Raw genomic sequence first — 16,665 nt, forward strand, 5'->3', positions numbered from 1 at the left:
ACTATAACCAGTTACAATAGTAGAAACGTATTACAGTAAGTGTAATAATACTTTCTAATCAATAGAAGATTTATATCCTGAGCGATAGAAACAAAGATTAAAGTAAATCTCAGTAAACATTATCACAGTATAACCAGCTGTCTCATCCGAAAACAAATAAGAATATAAATTTCAAATAGTTGGCTACAAACTACCAATTGTGTGAAGTGTAGAGAGATTGAAAATACTTACACAGGATCTGGGGCAAATGACATAATAAAAAAAGGAAATCAATAATGGTGAAAGTAGAGTGAAAGGAATAACAACAGTGGAAAAATAAAAGAGAGGGTGAGAAAGAAACAACAAAGTAAAAAAGTTACTAGATAATAAAATGCTTTCATCATCAATAGTATTTGTACTACTGAATTAAAATATGGGCTTGAAATATCTATGATTATTGTTTGTGAACCTAAGTTGGGAGGCGTGGATCTCCACGGCTTAGACCACTGGTTACTGAATTTGTGAACTGCTATTATACTCTGGTCAGGATACACTTAGTTTTCATCTAAGCTACTTCTATTTTACCGGGTAGACACTATGAGGTAGCGGGTGAATAGTCAAGGCTCTTACACCCCAGTCTATGAAGGTTCTCAGAATCCTCTTTTTCTAATTCTCCATAGCCTACAACTTCATTGTTCACTTGGAGGCTTAACTATGAGAGAAGTAATTTGAAGACATTTGTAGTGGAGTACCGGTTGTATGGCTCAAAACTGGACTCCTGTATAGGATGTTTACTTATTGGCAGATAACTGGATATCGTAGCCTCGTGCATAAAAGGCTTAATTAAACTGAAATTAAATAGGCTGTGTCCATATTGACATTTTATTATCTGTCAAACTAACAGGACTGTCAAAACTATCAAGACAAGAGAAGTGATCAAGCTGTCAATAAACTTATTTACACTTGGCAATGATGGAGTATTGCCCATAGATTAACTTATTTTGAATATTTGGTTAGCGAAAATTGAACTAGTGGTTAAGGGTCTTTTCATGAGTTTGCTTTTGTTTTGATTCACCACACCGAAAATTTACGACTTGAATTTGTGATCCACTGTCATGCATTGGGTCCAACTAATCAGGTAGATAGTTAAATCACAACAATAATGAATATCGAGAGATGCATTATTTAATAGACTGTCATTGCTGATGAAACCAATCCTACTAGATAGTAGTGTAGTGAACGAGAACTCAGATGGGAAAAACCAATTTGTTTTGTGCAGTGGCTTAGTAAAATGTGAAAATCATGCATTAAATATATCATTTGTACAGCTTCTTTGCGTCGTCCTTTACAGATACCACTATTTATTTAATTCAGTTGTTGTTTCCATTCTTTTCCCATTTCCTTCCTTTTCTCCTCATTTCAATGTTCTGCTGACAGTCATTCCACTTCTGATTGCTGCTATGCACTATTTACGCCGATCAACATAAGTGGCACATACGACAACATTAGTAATAGTGTTGTGAATGAGAACACAGGTGAGGACAACCAACTATGTATTTAGCACAAATTACAACGTTACTTGGTAAAATACAAAAACCATGCTATGATACACTATTTGCAAAATGTTCTTCAATTGCCTCAGGCTTCATTGTTCCTGGATTTTCACACAAATTGCTTTTTATTTCTGTTCTTCTCTTCTTGATCTTCTCAATCTTCTGCTGTCAGATATTCTATTCCTTACTCACCATATATACTACTTATGTTGATATCAGTAGCTCACACCACACTCGTCCCCCCTTTTAATAAGCTGTTCTCGCAATCTTTCTGATCGGCGTACCATTGTCTCCTTTGGTGCTGTTCGTGACTCGTGCTCATGATGTTCTTGAAACCATCTCTGTAGTTGACTGGCATTTACACGCTTCTGCTTGTCTTCTCTCCGGATCGTGTAAACTGGGCCGCGTCTCTCCGTGATAATATACGGTCCCTCCCATTTCGGGATCAGCTTTCCTGACCCTGGTCCTCCTTCAGTGTTAGCTCTCCGTTCTCTACACTTTACCAGGTCCCCCACTCTAAAAGGCTTCCACGCTCTTCTCTGCTGTTCCGCCTTCTTGATGTCTGATATTTGTTTCTTTTTCACGTTCTTTATTGCCTCCGTCCTCTCTTTCCTTAATCTTGTTGCTGTCCACTTCTGCTGCTGTGGCCACGTTTTACTATGCATTGGAAGTCGTGGCTGTCTACCATACATAAGTAGGAAAGGTGATTTCTTGGTTGTTCCTTGGATGGAGGCACGATGCGCCAGCAAAATTAGTGGTAACTCTTTCTCCCAATTCCCTCCTTTAGATGCTAACCATTCCTTTAATGTCCGGTTGTTTCTTTCCGTAAGCCCGTTCGTCTGAGGGTGATACGGTGTAGTTCGTATCCTCTTGATGCCGAACTGCTTTAAACGGGCCTTAAACTCGTCACTTTCAAAACAGGGACCCTGGTCGGTTAGTATCATCTTCGGTACTCCATGACCCGCTACAATGTGCCGGATTATTACTTCGGTCACTGTTTTCGCCCGCTGGTCGGCAATCGGTACAGCGTCCACCCATCGTGTAGCATGCTCCGTCATTACTAGTAAGTATCGGTTGCCGCTATCCGTCTGTGGAAATGGTCCCATCACATCTACCGACCATAGATCACCGACTGCGGTTACTGGGACCGACTGCAATGGCGGTTGCATGTATCTATCGCTTTTCATTAATTGGCACTGCTGGCACGTCAACACATATTGGGCCACATCGTCTCTCATGCCTGGCCAGTATGCACTTTGCCGTAGTAAATCTGTCGTTCTTGCGATACCTGTGTGCGCTACCTGATGGCATTCGTGTATCATCTTACGCCGCCAGTCTTTCGGGATCACAGCCACCCAATTTTTGTCATCATCCTGCCAGACCAGAGCTCCATATGTGTTCACTTTCAGTCTTTCCTTTTGACGAAGCAACATTATTACCTCCTTGTCCATTGCTCGTTTGTCAACATCTGCCTCCTCTCTTATCACTCTGATTACCTCTCGAAGTTTAGGATCAGATTTCTGTTGCCGGACGAGTTCTAGTGGGTCTCCCTCTATACTGTTCACTGCGTATGCTGTCAATGGAAGCTCGGCTTCCATGTCTGGTCTTGACAGGTAGTCCGCCATTACATTTTCCTTCCCTGGAACATGCCCGATACTGAAGTCATACTCCTGCAGACGTATCATCCATCGCGCCAACTTTCCACGTGGGTCTCGTGCTGTTTGTAGCCACTGCAGAGGTTTATGGTCAGTCTCGATGTGAAATCGTCTACCTAACAGATATGGTCTCCACTTGTCTACTGCCCACACAATCGCTAAACACTCCTTTTCGATCGTTGAATACTTCTGTTCCGCAGGCGTGAGAACGCGACTTGCGTATTCCACCACTCTATTAGACTGACTTAAAACGGCACCTATACCATGGTCACTTGCGTCTGTTGTCACTGTAAACGGTTTCTCCAGTTCGGGCAGTCTTAGCGTCATCTGGCGGTCGTCCAGCACGTTTTTGATTTGATTAAACGTTTGTTGGGCGGTTTCAGTCCACGAAAATTTAGTGTTACTCAACAACTTATAAAGGGGTGCTGCTATTTCGTTGAAATTCTTGATGAACCGACTGTAGAACGCCGCCCTTCCCAGGAACTGTCTCAATTTCCCTTTCGAATTCGGTACTGCAACGTTCTTTATAGTCAGAATTTTCTCCGGCAGTGGTTTTATTTCTCCATTTCCCACTTTATGCCCCAACAACGTGATGCTACTTTTAGCCATCTGTGACTTGTCCTTATTAATTCGAAGTCCGAATTCTTCAATTCGCTTTAAGACCGCTTCCACATGCTTGACATGATCTGTTTCTGTCTGGCTGTATACAACTACATCGTCGCCATACACTTCGACATTATCTAGATCCCTGAGCAGTAGCGACATTAATCTTCTGAACGTAAATGGTGCACCCGCCAATCCAAACGGCATTCGTCTAAATTGATATTGTTTATCACGTATGGTAAATGCTGTTTTGCTTCGATCGCTCTCTTTTATAGGCAGCTGCCAATAACCTGACCGCAAATCCAACACTGTAAACACTGTGGCATTCTGCAGCCGATCTAATGTTTCCACTACTGTTGGCATTGCACACGGCTTTAGTTCTGTTATATTATTCAGTTCTCTAAAATCAACACAAAATCTATATTTCCCATTCGGTTTCTTTACCAAGAGTACCGGTGAGCTATATGGGCTGTCCGCCTCCTCAATTATTCCTTCTTTCAGCATCTCTTGGACCTGTCGATTTACTTCAGCCTCTAAGTGCACAGGGACACGACGTGTTGTGAATATACTTCCTCCATCGTTCTTTATCGGGATTTCGTGCTTTACTTTGTCGCAAAATCCGTACGGTTCTCCTTCTCCAGTGAACAGCTTCGCATACTTTTTGCACAACTCGGTGATGTTTGGTTTCTTCGTCGGAACGGCTGTTGCCACTCTAACCTCAGCCACCTCGCTACTTTCATGTATTGGGAATGAACCGTACTTCGTGACCACCTTACCGCTTCTTAGGTCAACTATGGCTTTTACTTCTCTTAGGAAATCTGCTCCTAATATTGGTCTCGACAGGTTTGCGGTCACCACGAACGGGAAACTTATCGCCGAACCATCCACTTTTACGATACTGTTAGACACGCCTAATACCTCTAACATATGCCCTCCTATAGTGTGAACTGCGACTTTACACGGCTTGAATCTCTTACATTGCTCTTTACCTATTAACGAAACTGCTGCCCCTGTATCGATTAGGCACACTAAATCTAGTTCATTTACGTTCACTCTTGCATAGACTGACCCTCTATCTACTAATGCAACAACCCCCAGATCCCTAGAGTAAGAAGGAAACACGTAACGTCTAAAATATCTCCGTTTTCGTCGTGTTGGACAGTTTATCTTCCAGTGTCCTGTCCCTCCACATGCGAAACACTTATCATTCCTTTTACGAATCACTCGTAATGCCGCAATCTCGTGCTGCAGTTCTTCAATCTTCTTCTCAATGCTGCTTATCTCCTGACTTTCGCACGCGACCGGAGCTACTGTTCGTGTCATCAACTGCCGCGTCACCTTTGCAAGCTCACTGATATCCATAGGTTGCGCGGCGTGTACCAGTCTCAGCTGCTGGGAAACGGCAACTGGCACGCTCTCGATAAACTGCGACGCCAACAACTGTGCCTCCGACTCCTCATCCAGATTTGGCAGCGCGCGACGCAGCAACTTGGTAAGCTCGACGGCCAGCACCAGCGGATCACCATCGATCGGCAACTTCGCCACTCGGAACTTCTGCAGTGCTTCTTCTCTGTCCACTGGGCTATCGAACTCCACGATCAACCTCTCCGTGACTGCCTCCCATGTCGTCTTACCGCCCGCACCGTCCAGGCTGTCATATACAACTTTCGCTCTGCCTCTCAGCAGCGTCCCCAGCACCACCGTCTTCGCCTTCGGCTCCTTCACTCCCACCAGCTCCGCCACGGCTTCGAACTCCTTCAAGAAGCTCATCACATCTCCGTCCTCAAATTCCTTCGGCCATGGGATCTTCATCCTTGGAGGCAGCGACACCAAATGTTGTGAATGAGAACACAGGTGAGGACAACCAACTATGTATTTAGCACAAATTACAACGTTACTTGGTAAAATACAAAAACCATGCTATGATACACTATTTGCAAAATGTTCTTCAATTGCCTCAGGCTTCATTGTTCCTGGATTTTCACACAAATTGCTTTTTATTTCTGTTCTTCTCTTCTTGATCTTCTCAATCTTCTGCTGTCAGATATTCTATTCCTTACTCACCATATATACTACTTATGTTGATATCAGTAGCTCACACCACAATACCAATGATATTAAAAAACTAAAGATATCATGAATTTTGAAAAGAAGTAATGAATTCGTAAAATTAACATTGACATATTATTGTAACTCATAATCTGGGGGAAAATAAATAACGACTATATTTATACCATTACGACTAGTTTTGTGCCATCTCATCTAATTAAGATTATCTTGTTGGCACTGTCCGAGCAGAATATACCGTTAATTCTTTTAAAACGATAAGAAACTGGTCAAGATCAATGCTGATCCATTCAATATAATTATTATCTACCTAACTTTGAGACTGTTGGAACTTGTCATTTTTTAAACTGTTGTTCTTTAGAATCTCACTTTTGATATTTGCCTGAATACCACTTTTTTCCATAGTTTCTTTGCACTGTGGTTTTAAATGTAAAAGATTTGAATTAATGGATTAGTGATCTGTATATATTTGCAATTTATCTAATTCACAACCGGGATATCTCATCCTTTCAAATATACAATTATTCTCATAGCTTATACCACCAAGTGATCTTAGTTAGACCACCATTGAAAACCTGGAAGCACTGGACGACCATTTTGTCCTAGCATAGGACACCTTGGTAGTGTACATCCACGATTCCGCTCACGGAATTTGAACCCAGAACCTTCGGTCTCGTGCGTGTACTTCCAAATTTCTAATGGTGATCTAACAATGATTAGTTCGTGATTTAAACCACGAAAATTCAACGATCTTCACAAATACCTCCAGTCTAATATAATTATTTGTTAAGCCCTTGCTCTTCGTGTTCCCTTCCTTGCACTGTAGTCTTAGCAGTAAAGAAGATTGAGTTTGGGAATTATTTCCATGTTTTACAGCACCTAGTAGGCTACATTTTAGCACAAAATATTACATGTAAAACTAATTTACACAAAAGCAATCTTAAAAAATATATAAGGATCGTACCTTTAGTATGATATCTTTTGGACTTGTCCAACCAGATAATTTACCTGTTAGATTTACGCCAATTACTAATGGGGCTTTCAACTCCCATGGTAAATTAGCCATTACATCTACAGCATCTGCACCACCAACACCAATACATAAACCACCAAGTCCGCCACCATTAGGTGTATGACTATCGGTGCCAATGATTAATGCACCAGGAAATGCGTAGTTCTCTAAAACAATCTGTAGGAAAGATGTCAGATAAATAATTATTTAAAGAAAGTGTCGGATAGTTGTTTTTCTTCGTACTTTATTACAACACTACAATGGTATAATATAGAATAGATGAAATATGACTAGCGGTGAAATTCAGGATGTGTGTTTTGTCCCATTTGGGACTCGCCAGCTCGACGTACCTGCCGAAGCAGAGTTGATGTTTTCTCCAGGATTCAGACCCAATACCGTTCGATTCAAATGCCAACATGTTATTCACTTAGCCACTAACTTGTGGTAGCCAAGACTGATCAAATTTCGATCAAAATATAAACCATGGGATGAAGCAAAACATCATAAATTAAACTAGAATTTAACAGTATGATGTGTAATATTCTTCATAGGATGAAATTGAGGGCTTACAGGTTTTATGTAAGACTGCATTTATGTTGAATTCGAAGTCTGTAATTTAATGGTTAGCGCTATTTTATTTCAGTAAATTTACAAAGTATAATCTCTATATGATTAACTTTGTGGGTATTTATTTATTTGAACATAAGTATTGGTACAAGGAGGCACCAAATACATATGTGCCACACAAGTCACTTGATTTGTGGGTGGGTTGTAATACTGTCCAGGTGCCCAAACCAAAACAGGTGGTCCTTTTAGGAGGTTACACCTGGAGTCTTTGACCTAAAGGTTTGATCCACAAGACAGTGGAGCAACTTCAGGAGATGCAGTTCCATAGTAGCCGATGACCAACGATTGGTTCACACATCGTTTGCTCTCTCACGATCCTGGAGCCTATGTGCACCATTGGTTTGGAATCAGGGTTTTCCAACTCCCCTAGGCGGATCCTCAATATCCACCAACTCGGTTAAAGCACCGGATATTTACTTTTCGTTCTCTCAATTTCGAAAACAACGCCCGTGGTTCGAGAAGGCAGTGAGTAGGACTTCCCTGGGAGTGATTGTATATGCGTGGCCATGCGAGAGTATTTCCACTATCGGCCATACCAGGGCATTTGAGGGCGAGTATAGTCAAACTAACAAGTATAAATAAAACAAGAAACGGATAATTGAATTCAGTTTATGTCAAAAGATTCCAAAGTGGTAATCTCATCTACAGAACACCTACATGCACTCTGATTAAAACCTATTTTTATTGTTAGAAAAATTATGAATATTTTACAAATGATTGATAATGAGCTCGACATATTCAGTAAACTATACAACTGGAAATAATATCATCTTCAGAAAAAAACTGCCCTTCAACATTATTGAGAATAAACCTTAGTTGGAGAAAGAAGCTCAGATTATTAGAATATTGAGTTATAAATGTTGAGATGAATGCATGAATTAATGTAAATGGAGAGATTTCTGAATCTTCACTATAGTATCTGTTAACCCGAATCTAAAACTTTCAAGTGCAATCATTTATTGCTCGATAATTTCCATTTGTATATATCACTAACTCTTGGATAATAGTCGTAACTTTCAAAAGTCTTTGCGAATGATAATTAAATGTAGTGAACAATTTAATGTTGAATTTTGTAAGTTGGATGGCTTAATTATGAGGCATTCAATGTTTTCTATACATCCTGTAACTGCCCATCGATTTTATCACACAATACCTAGAGTTTATTCGACGAACGAACAATACAAGAGAATAATAATTTAGAGAAAGACATTAAATAACAATTACTTGGTGAATTATTCCTGATCCAGGCTTCCAAAATCCAATACCATATTTAGCAGATGCAGATGCAAGAAATTCGTAAACTTCCTTGTTGGTATCATTTGCACGATTAAGATCTGTTCCTGCACCATCTTTAGCCTCAATAAGATGGTCACAGTGGACAGTTGAGGGTACGGCGACACGTGGAAGACCACTGCTAATAAATTGTAATAGAGCCATCTGTGCTGTAGCATCTTGCATTGCAACACGATCGGGTCTAAGCATGAGATAGCTTTTACCTCTTTCAATATTCTAAAAGTGATATGGAGAAATCTTTTGAAAAACAAGTGATTACTGAAGTTTTTGGATTATCGAGATGAGAATACAGAACTTTCTCGGCAAGTGTTAACGGATGTCCAAGTCTATAAATAACATCAGAAATCGTATAACTCATTACCGTTTTTTCACTATATTTAGATTGTGTTCCAGTTTATCATAATCTAGGGTCTTGTCTTCAAATTTACTAAGTGCCACCTTGATGATGAATAAAATGGATTAAAAGTATGAAAGAATAATTACTGAACGACTTATGGGAGAAAATCGAACAAAATTAACCCTGCCTGTATTCTTCAACAGCAGATTGACGAACGTCATGATAAAATAAACCACGATATTTTCTCTTGTCGAATAGCTGTAATATCAATAAAATAAGAACTTTAATATTCAATATTGATTATAGAACAGAAACGAAAGCAGTCAAGTTAGAGAAGACAGGTAACAATATATGATCCCAAACTATATACAGTAGGATTGAACGATAAAAAATAGGGGCACGATACACCAACAGATTAATTAGTAAAGCGTATTTTAAAGTTAGTAAACAATCGTGCAGAAAGTGAACAAGGGAGTGATCTACACAGCCAAAATAAATATTCTGGACTCCGGGGTTGGTGTGGTTGGAAAATTAGATACATTCAGACAGCTGTTTGAGTCTATGACTTTTGATTTACACTATCCTTTTAGCAATAGATACTCATGAAGGTCGAGATGCAATTGAACTTTGTGGCTTTGAGTTGCTCCATATTGAAATGAAACCCTTTAAACATCAATTTTCTTGTCACAATGAGAGTTTAAAGTGCAGGTTTCACAAAGGCAAACGAAACAACTCAACTACGAAGAATTATCAATGAACTTTCCTCATGGATAATCTAAGTGTTTGGAGCAATCAACCAGCAATACTTAAGAATGGTTCGAATTACCTTCCGATGACTCTTTCATCTTCATCACTAGGACATGATACGTAAACACCGAACTGAAAATACGCTTCAGTCTGTGCAACCTAGAAATGTGTACTAAAGGCCAGTGAATGAGCCTGTATTTATTTTACGCAAAACCACATACTTGATCTCTAATACAGCCCTGAAATTACATATATGCCCTTAAATAAAACCATGAAGTGAACGATTTTGGAAAAAGAACTGTGATGGATGTCTTCAACATACGAAGTAGGGCAATAATTTATTTGATACATGTTCATAAACTAAAAACCGGTGGATATTTGGCGCGGCCAAAGGCCTACCATACTCCAAAAAAATAGATTCCAACACTTTATTGGAGAGGATGCTTTATGTCCCAAAAAGGTTTCGATGCTGCATTGCAGATAACAAGATACCTACACGGTTGATACGATTTCACGGCGAGACCATAATTTATGGACGACCTTTGAGCGAATCTCAAGTGACCTTGAGAAATGCTATCCAATCAGTAAACAGTCAGCATAGAGTAAAAATATATTATACAAAACCAAATAATTAAAGTGGATATACTTCTTTTATATGGTCCAAAAACTTGTCAAGGTTACGAAAACGTTCAAAGGTTTTAAAATCGTAATGCATAAGGTAGAGGAAGTCATCCATACGGCTCCATAATAGTTGATCTTTGGAGCCATGATAATTTCACAAAAATCCTCTCAGCCTCGACCACATAGCTTCATTATTATTTACGTGTACTCCGGTTGTGTAAGTTTATGATTTTTATTATGGGTATGTCCCCACAACACTCATACCACTGAACAGCCGAAGCTTCGGTAACATCTGAGATTTTTGCCGCCAATGTTACTGGTGCTTCTATTATACAGTTCGCGGAAATTATTATAATATTCAATATTTTCAATCTGGATCGAGCGATAAAGCTTCCTATTCTAGCAAACGTCTTCATCGTATATTACATCGAAGGACAACATCATGGTAGCCTGCACAACGTCTACAAGTCACTTAATTACCACAATCACAAATAAAGGAAGTTCTTAGTAGTCTCATTTGTTGTGGCCCCTCAATTATCAAGTCTTCTCTAAAATTCTCTGTAAACCGATCGTACATGAGCATCAGGCACTGAAATTGGCGCTGTGACCTTAAAATCCCTCAAACGCTTCTGATTGGCTCGTCCATAAATTATAGTCTCGCCGATTTCACTGTCGAAAGTTCTAAAGCAAAAGGACTTGAGGATACCCGTAACCTATGACTTTTAAGACCGTCGAGGACCAGAATGTATCACCTATTAGAGGATTTCGAAACCCCGACGGTTGCAGCTACCTTAACGTGGTGGTTGAACTTGCCTATCGTGATGAACCAGTTGAGCTATACTAGTTGGAACAGTCTTTCCCCAAGGTCCTACCATGCCAGGCAGATCGGTTGAAGGATGGTAAGACTAAAAGCATAAAATCCAAGATCCGAGGGTGAAGTCGTACTGCTAACTGTATAAAGAGTAGGGTTAGAAAAGGTCGGCCCTAAAAAAAAGGAAAACTTCACCTTATCCCACGGATATCCGCCTCCGGTGGTAAGGTCTCAACAAGTACGGAGACAACGCAAAAATTACCCACAAAAAGGCAATGTGTGGCAGACCTCAAGTATTTGCCTCTTGGAACTGCAGTCACGTCCTCAGGTCACTAAGACCAACTCTAACCCAATTCCTTTTTCAGGTACCTCTAGAAGAACCTTTCCACAGTGCGGGCAACAGGGAAGTGATAACCACCCTCATACCTCTAACAGCACTCAAGACCACTGGATTTCGATTACGATGTGTTTAGGATAGTATACTGTATCTATAAAAAGCCTTATTCTTACAACAACACCTGATATTTTGGGTTGTGCTACATCGGAGATATTATTATTTATTATTTAAACACGTAAATATTGGTACAAGGAAGCACCAGATACATATGCGTCATACAAATCTCATTCGATTTGTGTGAGGGCTGTGATACTGCCCAGGTGCCCGAACTGAAGCAGGTGGTTTTCTTAGCGGGCCACACTCGGAGCCTTTGACCGAAAGATCTGATCCACAAGGTAGTGGAGCATCGTAAGGAGATGCAGTCCCATGGTAGCCGGTGATCAACGATTGATTCGTACGCCATTTGTTCCCTCAGGATACTGGAGCCCATGTGCACCATTGGTTTGGAATCAGGGTTTTCCAACTCCCCTAAGTGGACTCGCCTTGTCCACCAACCCGGTTAAAGCACCGGACATTGGCTTTTCGTCCTCTCAATTTCGTAAACAACAGTAATGCCACGAGAAGGCAGTGAGTAGGACTTCCCTGACAGAGGCTATATATTCGCTGGCCATGTGAGAGCATTTGGAGAGGGAGAGCGGACTCTCCCCACTCTCGGCCGTACCAGGGCATTTGGGGGCACATCGGAGATAAGGAGGCTGTCTGAGGAGATGAAACTTAGCAGTCATGGTGAAAATGAAACGCCTAAAGCTACTGTTTCTATCCCGTTGTAGAGCCCTAGGTGATCCCATATCGACATTTAGTGTCTCCAATAATTACCTGGGTTTTGGTAGATCACATTATTTGCTTCAATAGAAGCCAATCAAGTCCAAGGTCAATACATATAAGTTTAGGGTCAACCATCGGATAAATGCAAGTAAGGATTATGTTCTTCCCGTCGAATGGCTAACTCTGTGGTGTCCTACCAGAATGAATGGTATCGACCCAAGTGGTAAATGCTTTCGAACATAGACTAACTCTCCACAGAAACACACTGTGAAGATTAATTGGCGTAAATGTGGCAGATTGCTAGCTTCGAAGTGTGTTTCAGGTTTTTATCTTTAAGGCATAATTGTTTAATAATGCTGTTATAGCCACTTACGATAATCAAAATACTTAACCCTCACAAAGTGATTCACTTGTCACAAGTCCTGCTGCGAATGATAGAAGCGAGATAAAACATAATTCCAGATGAAAAAAATTTGCAAACTTGTAAGAGATGATTGTCGGCAAAGAATTTCAACTCTAAATAAGAATGATAACGAAGTAACAAACATACATCAGGAAAACGAAAGTGTACCGAGACTAGAGCCGAAAACTGCGGCCTTCAAGGTTAGTCAGTGCTCGGTACAAACAAAAGACCAAAATGACAACAAATCCTGTTTTAAGATCGAAAACCAGACAACGTACCACACACTCTGAGGTTTGAACTTATTTCAAGATCTTGTCTTTCTCTGAATGAATCAACAGAAAATATTTAGTCGTTATTGGTAAAAATCATAAAGACTTGTAGTGACCGGCCAGTCTCGATAAGAACACGATTGGAATAACGGAAACAATTATTATTATTGTAACCAATTGTACCAGAGATTGTTTTACTGTATTTGTTTAACTGTATCAGTTTCACTTCTTGTTTCGCTCTCCGCCTTGTTTGGTTCGAACTTGCTCACGCACTGCTCATTTTGCCTGTACTCTTTGGCACGTCTCGGTATTATTTCGATACCACGAGATCGCCAATAAATATACTTGATCTGGATTAATAAAGCCTTCTGATTTACGAGCTATCAAAGGAACCAAGTCGTTTCTGGGCGCGTAAACGAATTGTAGTGGTGATCATAGTTCGTCTTCGACTCGACATCCACTACAAACTGGTGAGCCGTATTTGGAACACGCACAATATCTGGTGAACCAAAACTGGCGACGCAATTCATCGAGCACAGTTCAAACTTGGCCATTTTTCCAACCCAGATCAATTCGGTGAGTCTGTGTATCTATCCACTTCTATTGCATATATTCGTATTGATATTTTCAATATATGATATCTTGGCAACTTACTATGGTGGATAACGATAAGAATAGTATAAATATTATAGACTCCGAGGTACAGGCTATTAATTTTCGACCGGTTCCTTTCATCCCTCATGATCCAGAAGTCTGGTTCGCGGCACTGGAATCTCAATTTGAGATCCGCCGCATAACCAACCAAAGGCAAAAGTACGCCTATGCTTTGGAATCATTGCCTGGGGATCACTTAACTGCTGTTCGTGAGGTTGTCCTCAATCCGAACGTTCCAAACGTTTACGACCGTCTTAAGGATGCCATCCTTCGACATTTCCTCCCATCAAGAGAGGAACGATTGAGGACTCTATTAGCACGTCACCCTATGGGTGATGCTAAGCCGAGCCACCACCTCACGCGCCTGCAATCCCTTGCAGGAAACTCGACAGCCGACTCCGAAATAGTCAAAGAGTTATGGTTCAAGGCATTACCAGCTAGTATCCAACCAACTCTTACGGCCCTGCTCGAGGACACCCCACTGAACAAGGTGGCCCTCATAGCAGACAAAATTCTAGCACGTGCTAGCGCCAAAGACAACTATATTGTTGCCTCTACTTCTCGTACAAACATGGATTTCGATGCTAGACGACCTTCGGCTCATGGGGATAGGGACAGATGTATCCATACTCGTCTCAGTTTCCGAGACCGCGCAAATGTGCCAGCCCCCTACGTCCCCCGACCCAGGTCACAATCTCGAAAAGCCGTAACGACTCGCCCCAAGCGGGCATCTTCCAAGCCACTCCAGAAGGCGGCTTCGGAAGCGAGTCCGAGTTGGTGCCGGTTTCACCGTGCCTTCGCGGCCGGTGCCCGTCATTGTCGAGCTCCCTGCTCATACAAGGCGGGAACTTCCCGAGCCGGTGAGTAAATACGGCCGTACTCACCGGCCCTTCACCTCAGTTTGACCGTTTATTTTACGTGCACGATTATCGCACTAACGCTAGGTACCTTGTGGATACGGGTGCCCAAGTTTCTGTCGTACCTATCAGTAACAGTAAGTCTCAAGCTACGATGCTTCGACTACGCGCTGCGGATGACTCAGTCATTCCTAACTATGGTGCACGACAACTTACGGTCAATCTGAGCAAACAGCCTTACGAAGGCCCTTTCCACGTGATTTCCCGTCACGAAAAGACCTTCAAGGTTGATCGACATGGCCGCGTCAAAGTAGTCAGCATTGATCGTCTCAAGCCAGCACACGTCGATGACAGTGCCCCACCTGATAAGCCGAGACCCAATGCTAGACCCATCAAAGCTCCTAGCGGGATCGCTACATCTACTTCGGATCCCACGCTAGATGCACCTGAGACCTCATTCTCACGTCCCAGTCAACAGCACGTGTCATCTGCCCCGTCTACGGACGAGACTTCCGTCTCACGTCCAGACCAGCAGACCACACCGCCCTTGACTGCGGATGAGATTGCAGGCTCACGAGGTTCGAACGAGACTACCGTCTCACGTTCCGGTCGCCGAGTACGCTTACCCGTACGCTTTCGCGACTAACCTCATAACCAACTGCGGATACAGTATAGGAATCTACCCCTATACTACACGAATGCTACACTTTTCTCTTTTTCTTTCATTTTTTTTGTTTACTCCGAGCCTACGCCTTCGACCATCGCTGTTCCGGTATCGTCGACTTCAGTAAACTTTGGCGAAAGCTGGCCTGATCACCCACGCTCTAGTCAACGCACTCAGTCGACCTCTCTGGCTCCAAATACGTATAGTATACATTTGGTCCCGAACATGGTTATCCTGGTCGCATCTGGTTCCTTGGCTCAATCTGGTTTCGTCCTACGTCTGCAGCGTTTCTGGTCCGGATCTCTACGAACGCAACCTTCAGATTCTGGATACAAACCACTCTGGTGTAGCATGCTAATCCAAACAATCAACACAGTACGTTTCCTTCTGGTACCGTTCTGCGTCAAAGACTTTTGGTGGCAACTCGAGGATCAACGATCACTTCCTGTTCTGCCAACGCCTTCGTCCTACAAATGCACGTTTCGCGATCAGTCCCACGAATGAAACCGCTACGTATCGAAAGTGTAAACCCTTTCTAGCGGGGGGCTCCTGTAGTGACCGGCCAGTCTCGATAAGAACACGATTGGAATAACGGAAACAATTATTATTATTGTAACCAATTGTACCAGAGATTGTTTTACTGTATTTGTTTAACTGTATCAGTTTCACTTCTTGTTTCGCTCTCCGCCTTGTTTGGTTCGAACTTGCTCACGCACTGCTCATTTTGCCTGTACTCTTTGGCACGTCTCGGTATTATTTCGATACCACGAGATCGCCAATAAATATACTTGATCTGGATTAATAAAGCCTTCTGATTTACGAGCTATCAAAGGAACCAAGTCGTTTCTGGGCGCGTAAACGAATTGTAGTGGTGATCATAGTTCGTCTTCGACTCGACATCCACTACAGACTCGATACGTTGGTTTCCTGTTTTTTCGGCACATTTTCACGTATTTGGTAATGAAAATGATCAAATTTAGATTTCCACTTACTTATTGAGGACAGAAGATAGACGACCTGTGTTAGTTCTTTTCTAGTAAGCTTCTGCAAGTCTCCAGTTTTCTCTTGGATGAGTCCATTGAAGGTACGGACACTAAATTGAGCTGTTATTTCGAAAATCCCATAGGTTTTCAGATTTTCATAATGCTTTTGTTTGTAACAACTTTCTGGCTTAGGATCGCAAACTCAGTCTAACCAGAAGTATACGATAAGCCAATATTAGATCACCCCGTAATCTGTGGTAAGAAAACAGAAGTAAGTTAGGGTATCTCAGTCTGCCTTCATAAGATATATCATAGAGACCCTTAACTATTTTTGTCCTTCATCGTTGGACCCGTTCTAACATTTTCGC

The 16,665-nt window shown here is 41.6% G+C and overlaps 1 protein-coding gene across 1 annotated transcript in view; it reads right to left on the minus strand.

Annotated features, from left to right (window-relative positions):
* The window catches only part of Smp_063090 (aconitate hydratase), a gene marked incomplete at its 3' end in the record, with an annotated part of 31,492 nt that extends 18,432 nt beyond the window's left edge, over window positions 1–13,060 (minus strand). Inside the window, exons 1-6 of the mRNA XM_018798332.1 lie at window positions 13,018–13,060; window positions 9,273–9,384; window positions 9,151–9,227; window positions 9,080–9,087; window positions 8,721–8,992; window positions 6,822–7,046 (exon numbers count right to left, since the gene is read on the minus strand). Of these exons, the coding sequence (XP_018653284.1) occupies window positions 6,822–7,046; window positions 8,721–8,992; window positions 9,080–9,087; window positions 9,151–9,227; window positions 9,273–9,347 (657 nt within the window). The 5' untranslated portion in view covers window positions 9,348–9,384; window positions 13,018–13,060. The remainder of the gene's footprint in view (window positions 1–6,821; window positions 7,047–8,720; window positions 8,993–9,079; window positions 9,088–9,150; window positions 9,228–9,272; window positions 9,385–13,017) is intronic.
* Between the last annotated feature and the right edge of the window lie 3,605 nt (window positions 13,061–16,665).

The sequence above is a fragment of the Schistosoma mansoni genome, chromosome 6 (genome assembly GCF_000237925.1).
Source record: "Schistosoma mansoni strain Puerto Rico chromosome 6, complete genome".
In the NCBI taxonomy this organism is placed as follows: Eukaryota; Metazoa; Platyhelminthes; class Trematoda; order Strigeidida; family Schistosomatidae; genus Schistosoma; species Schistosoma mansoni.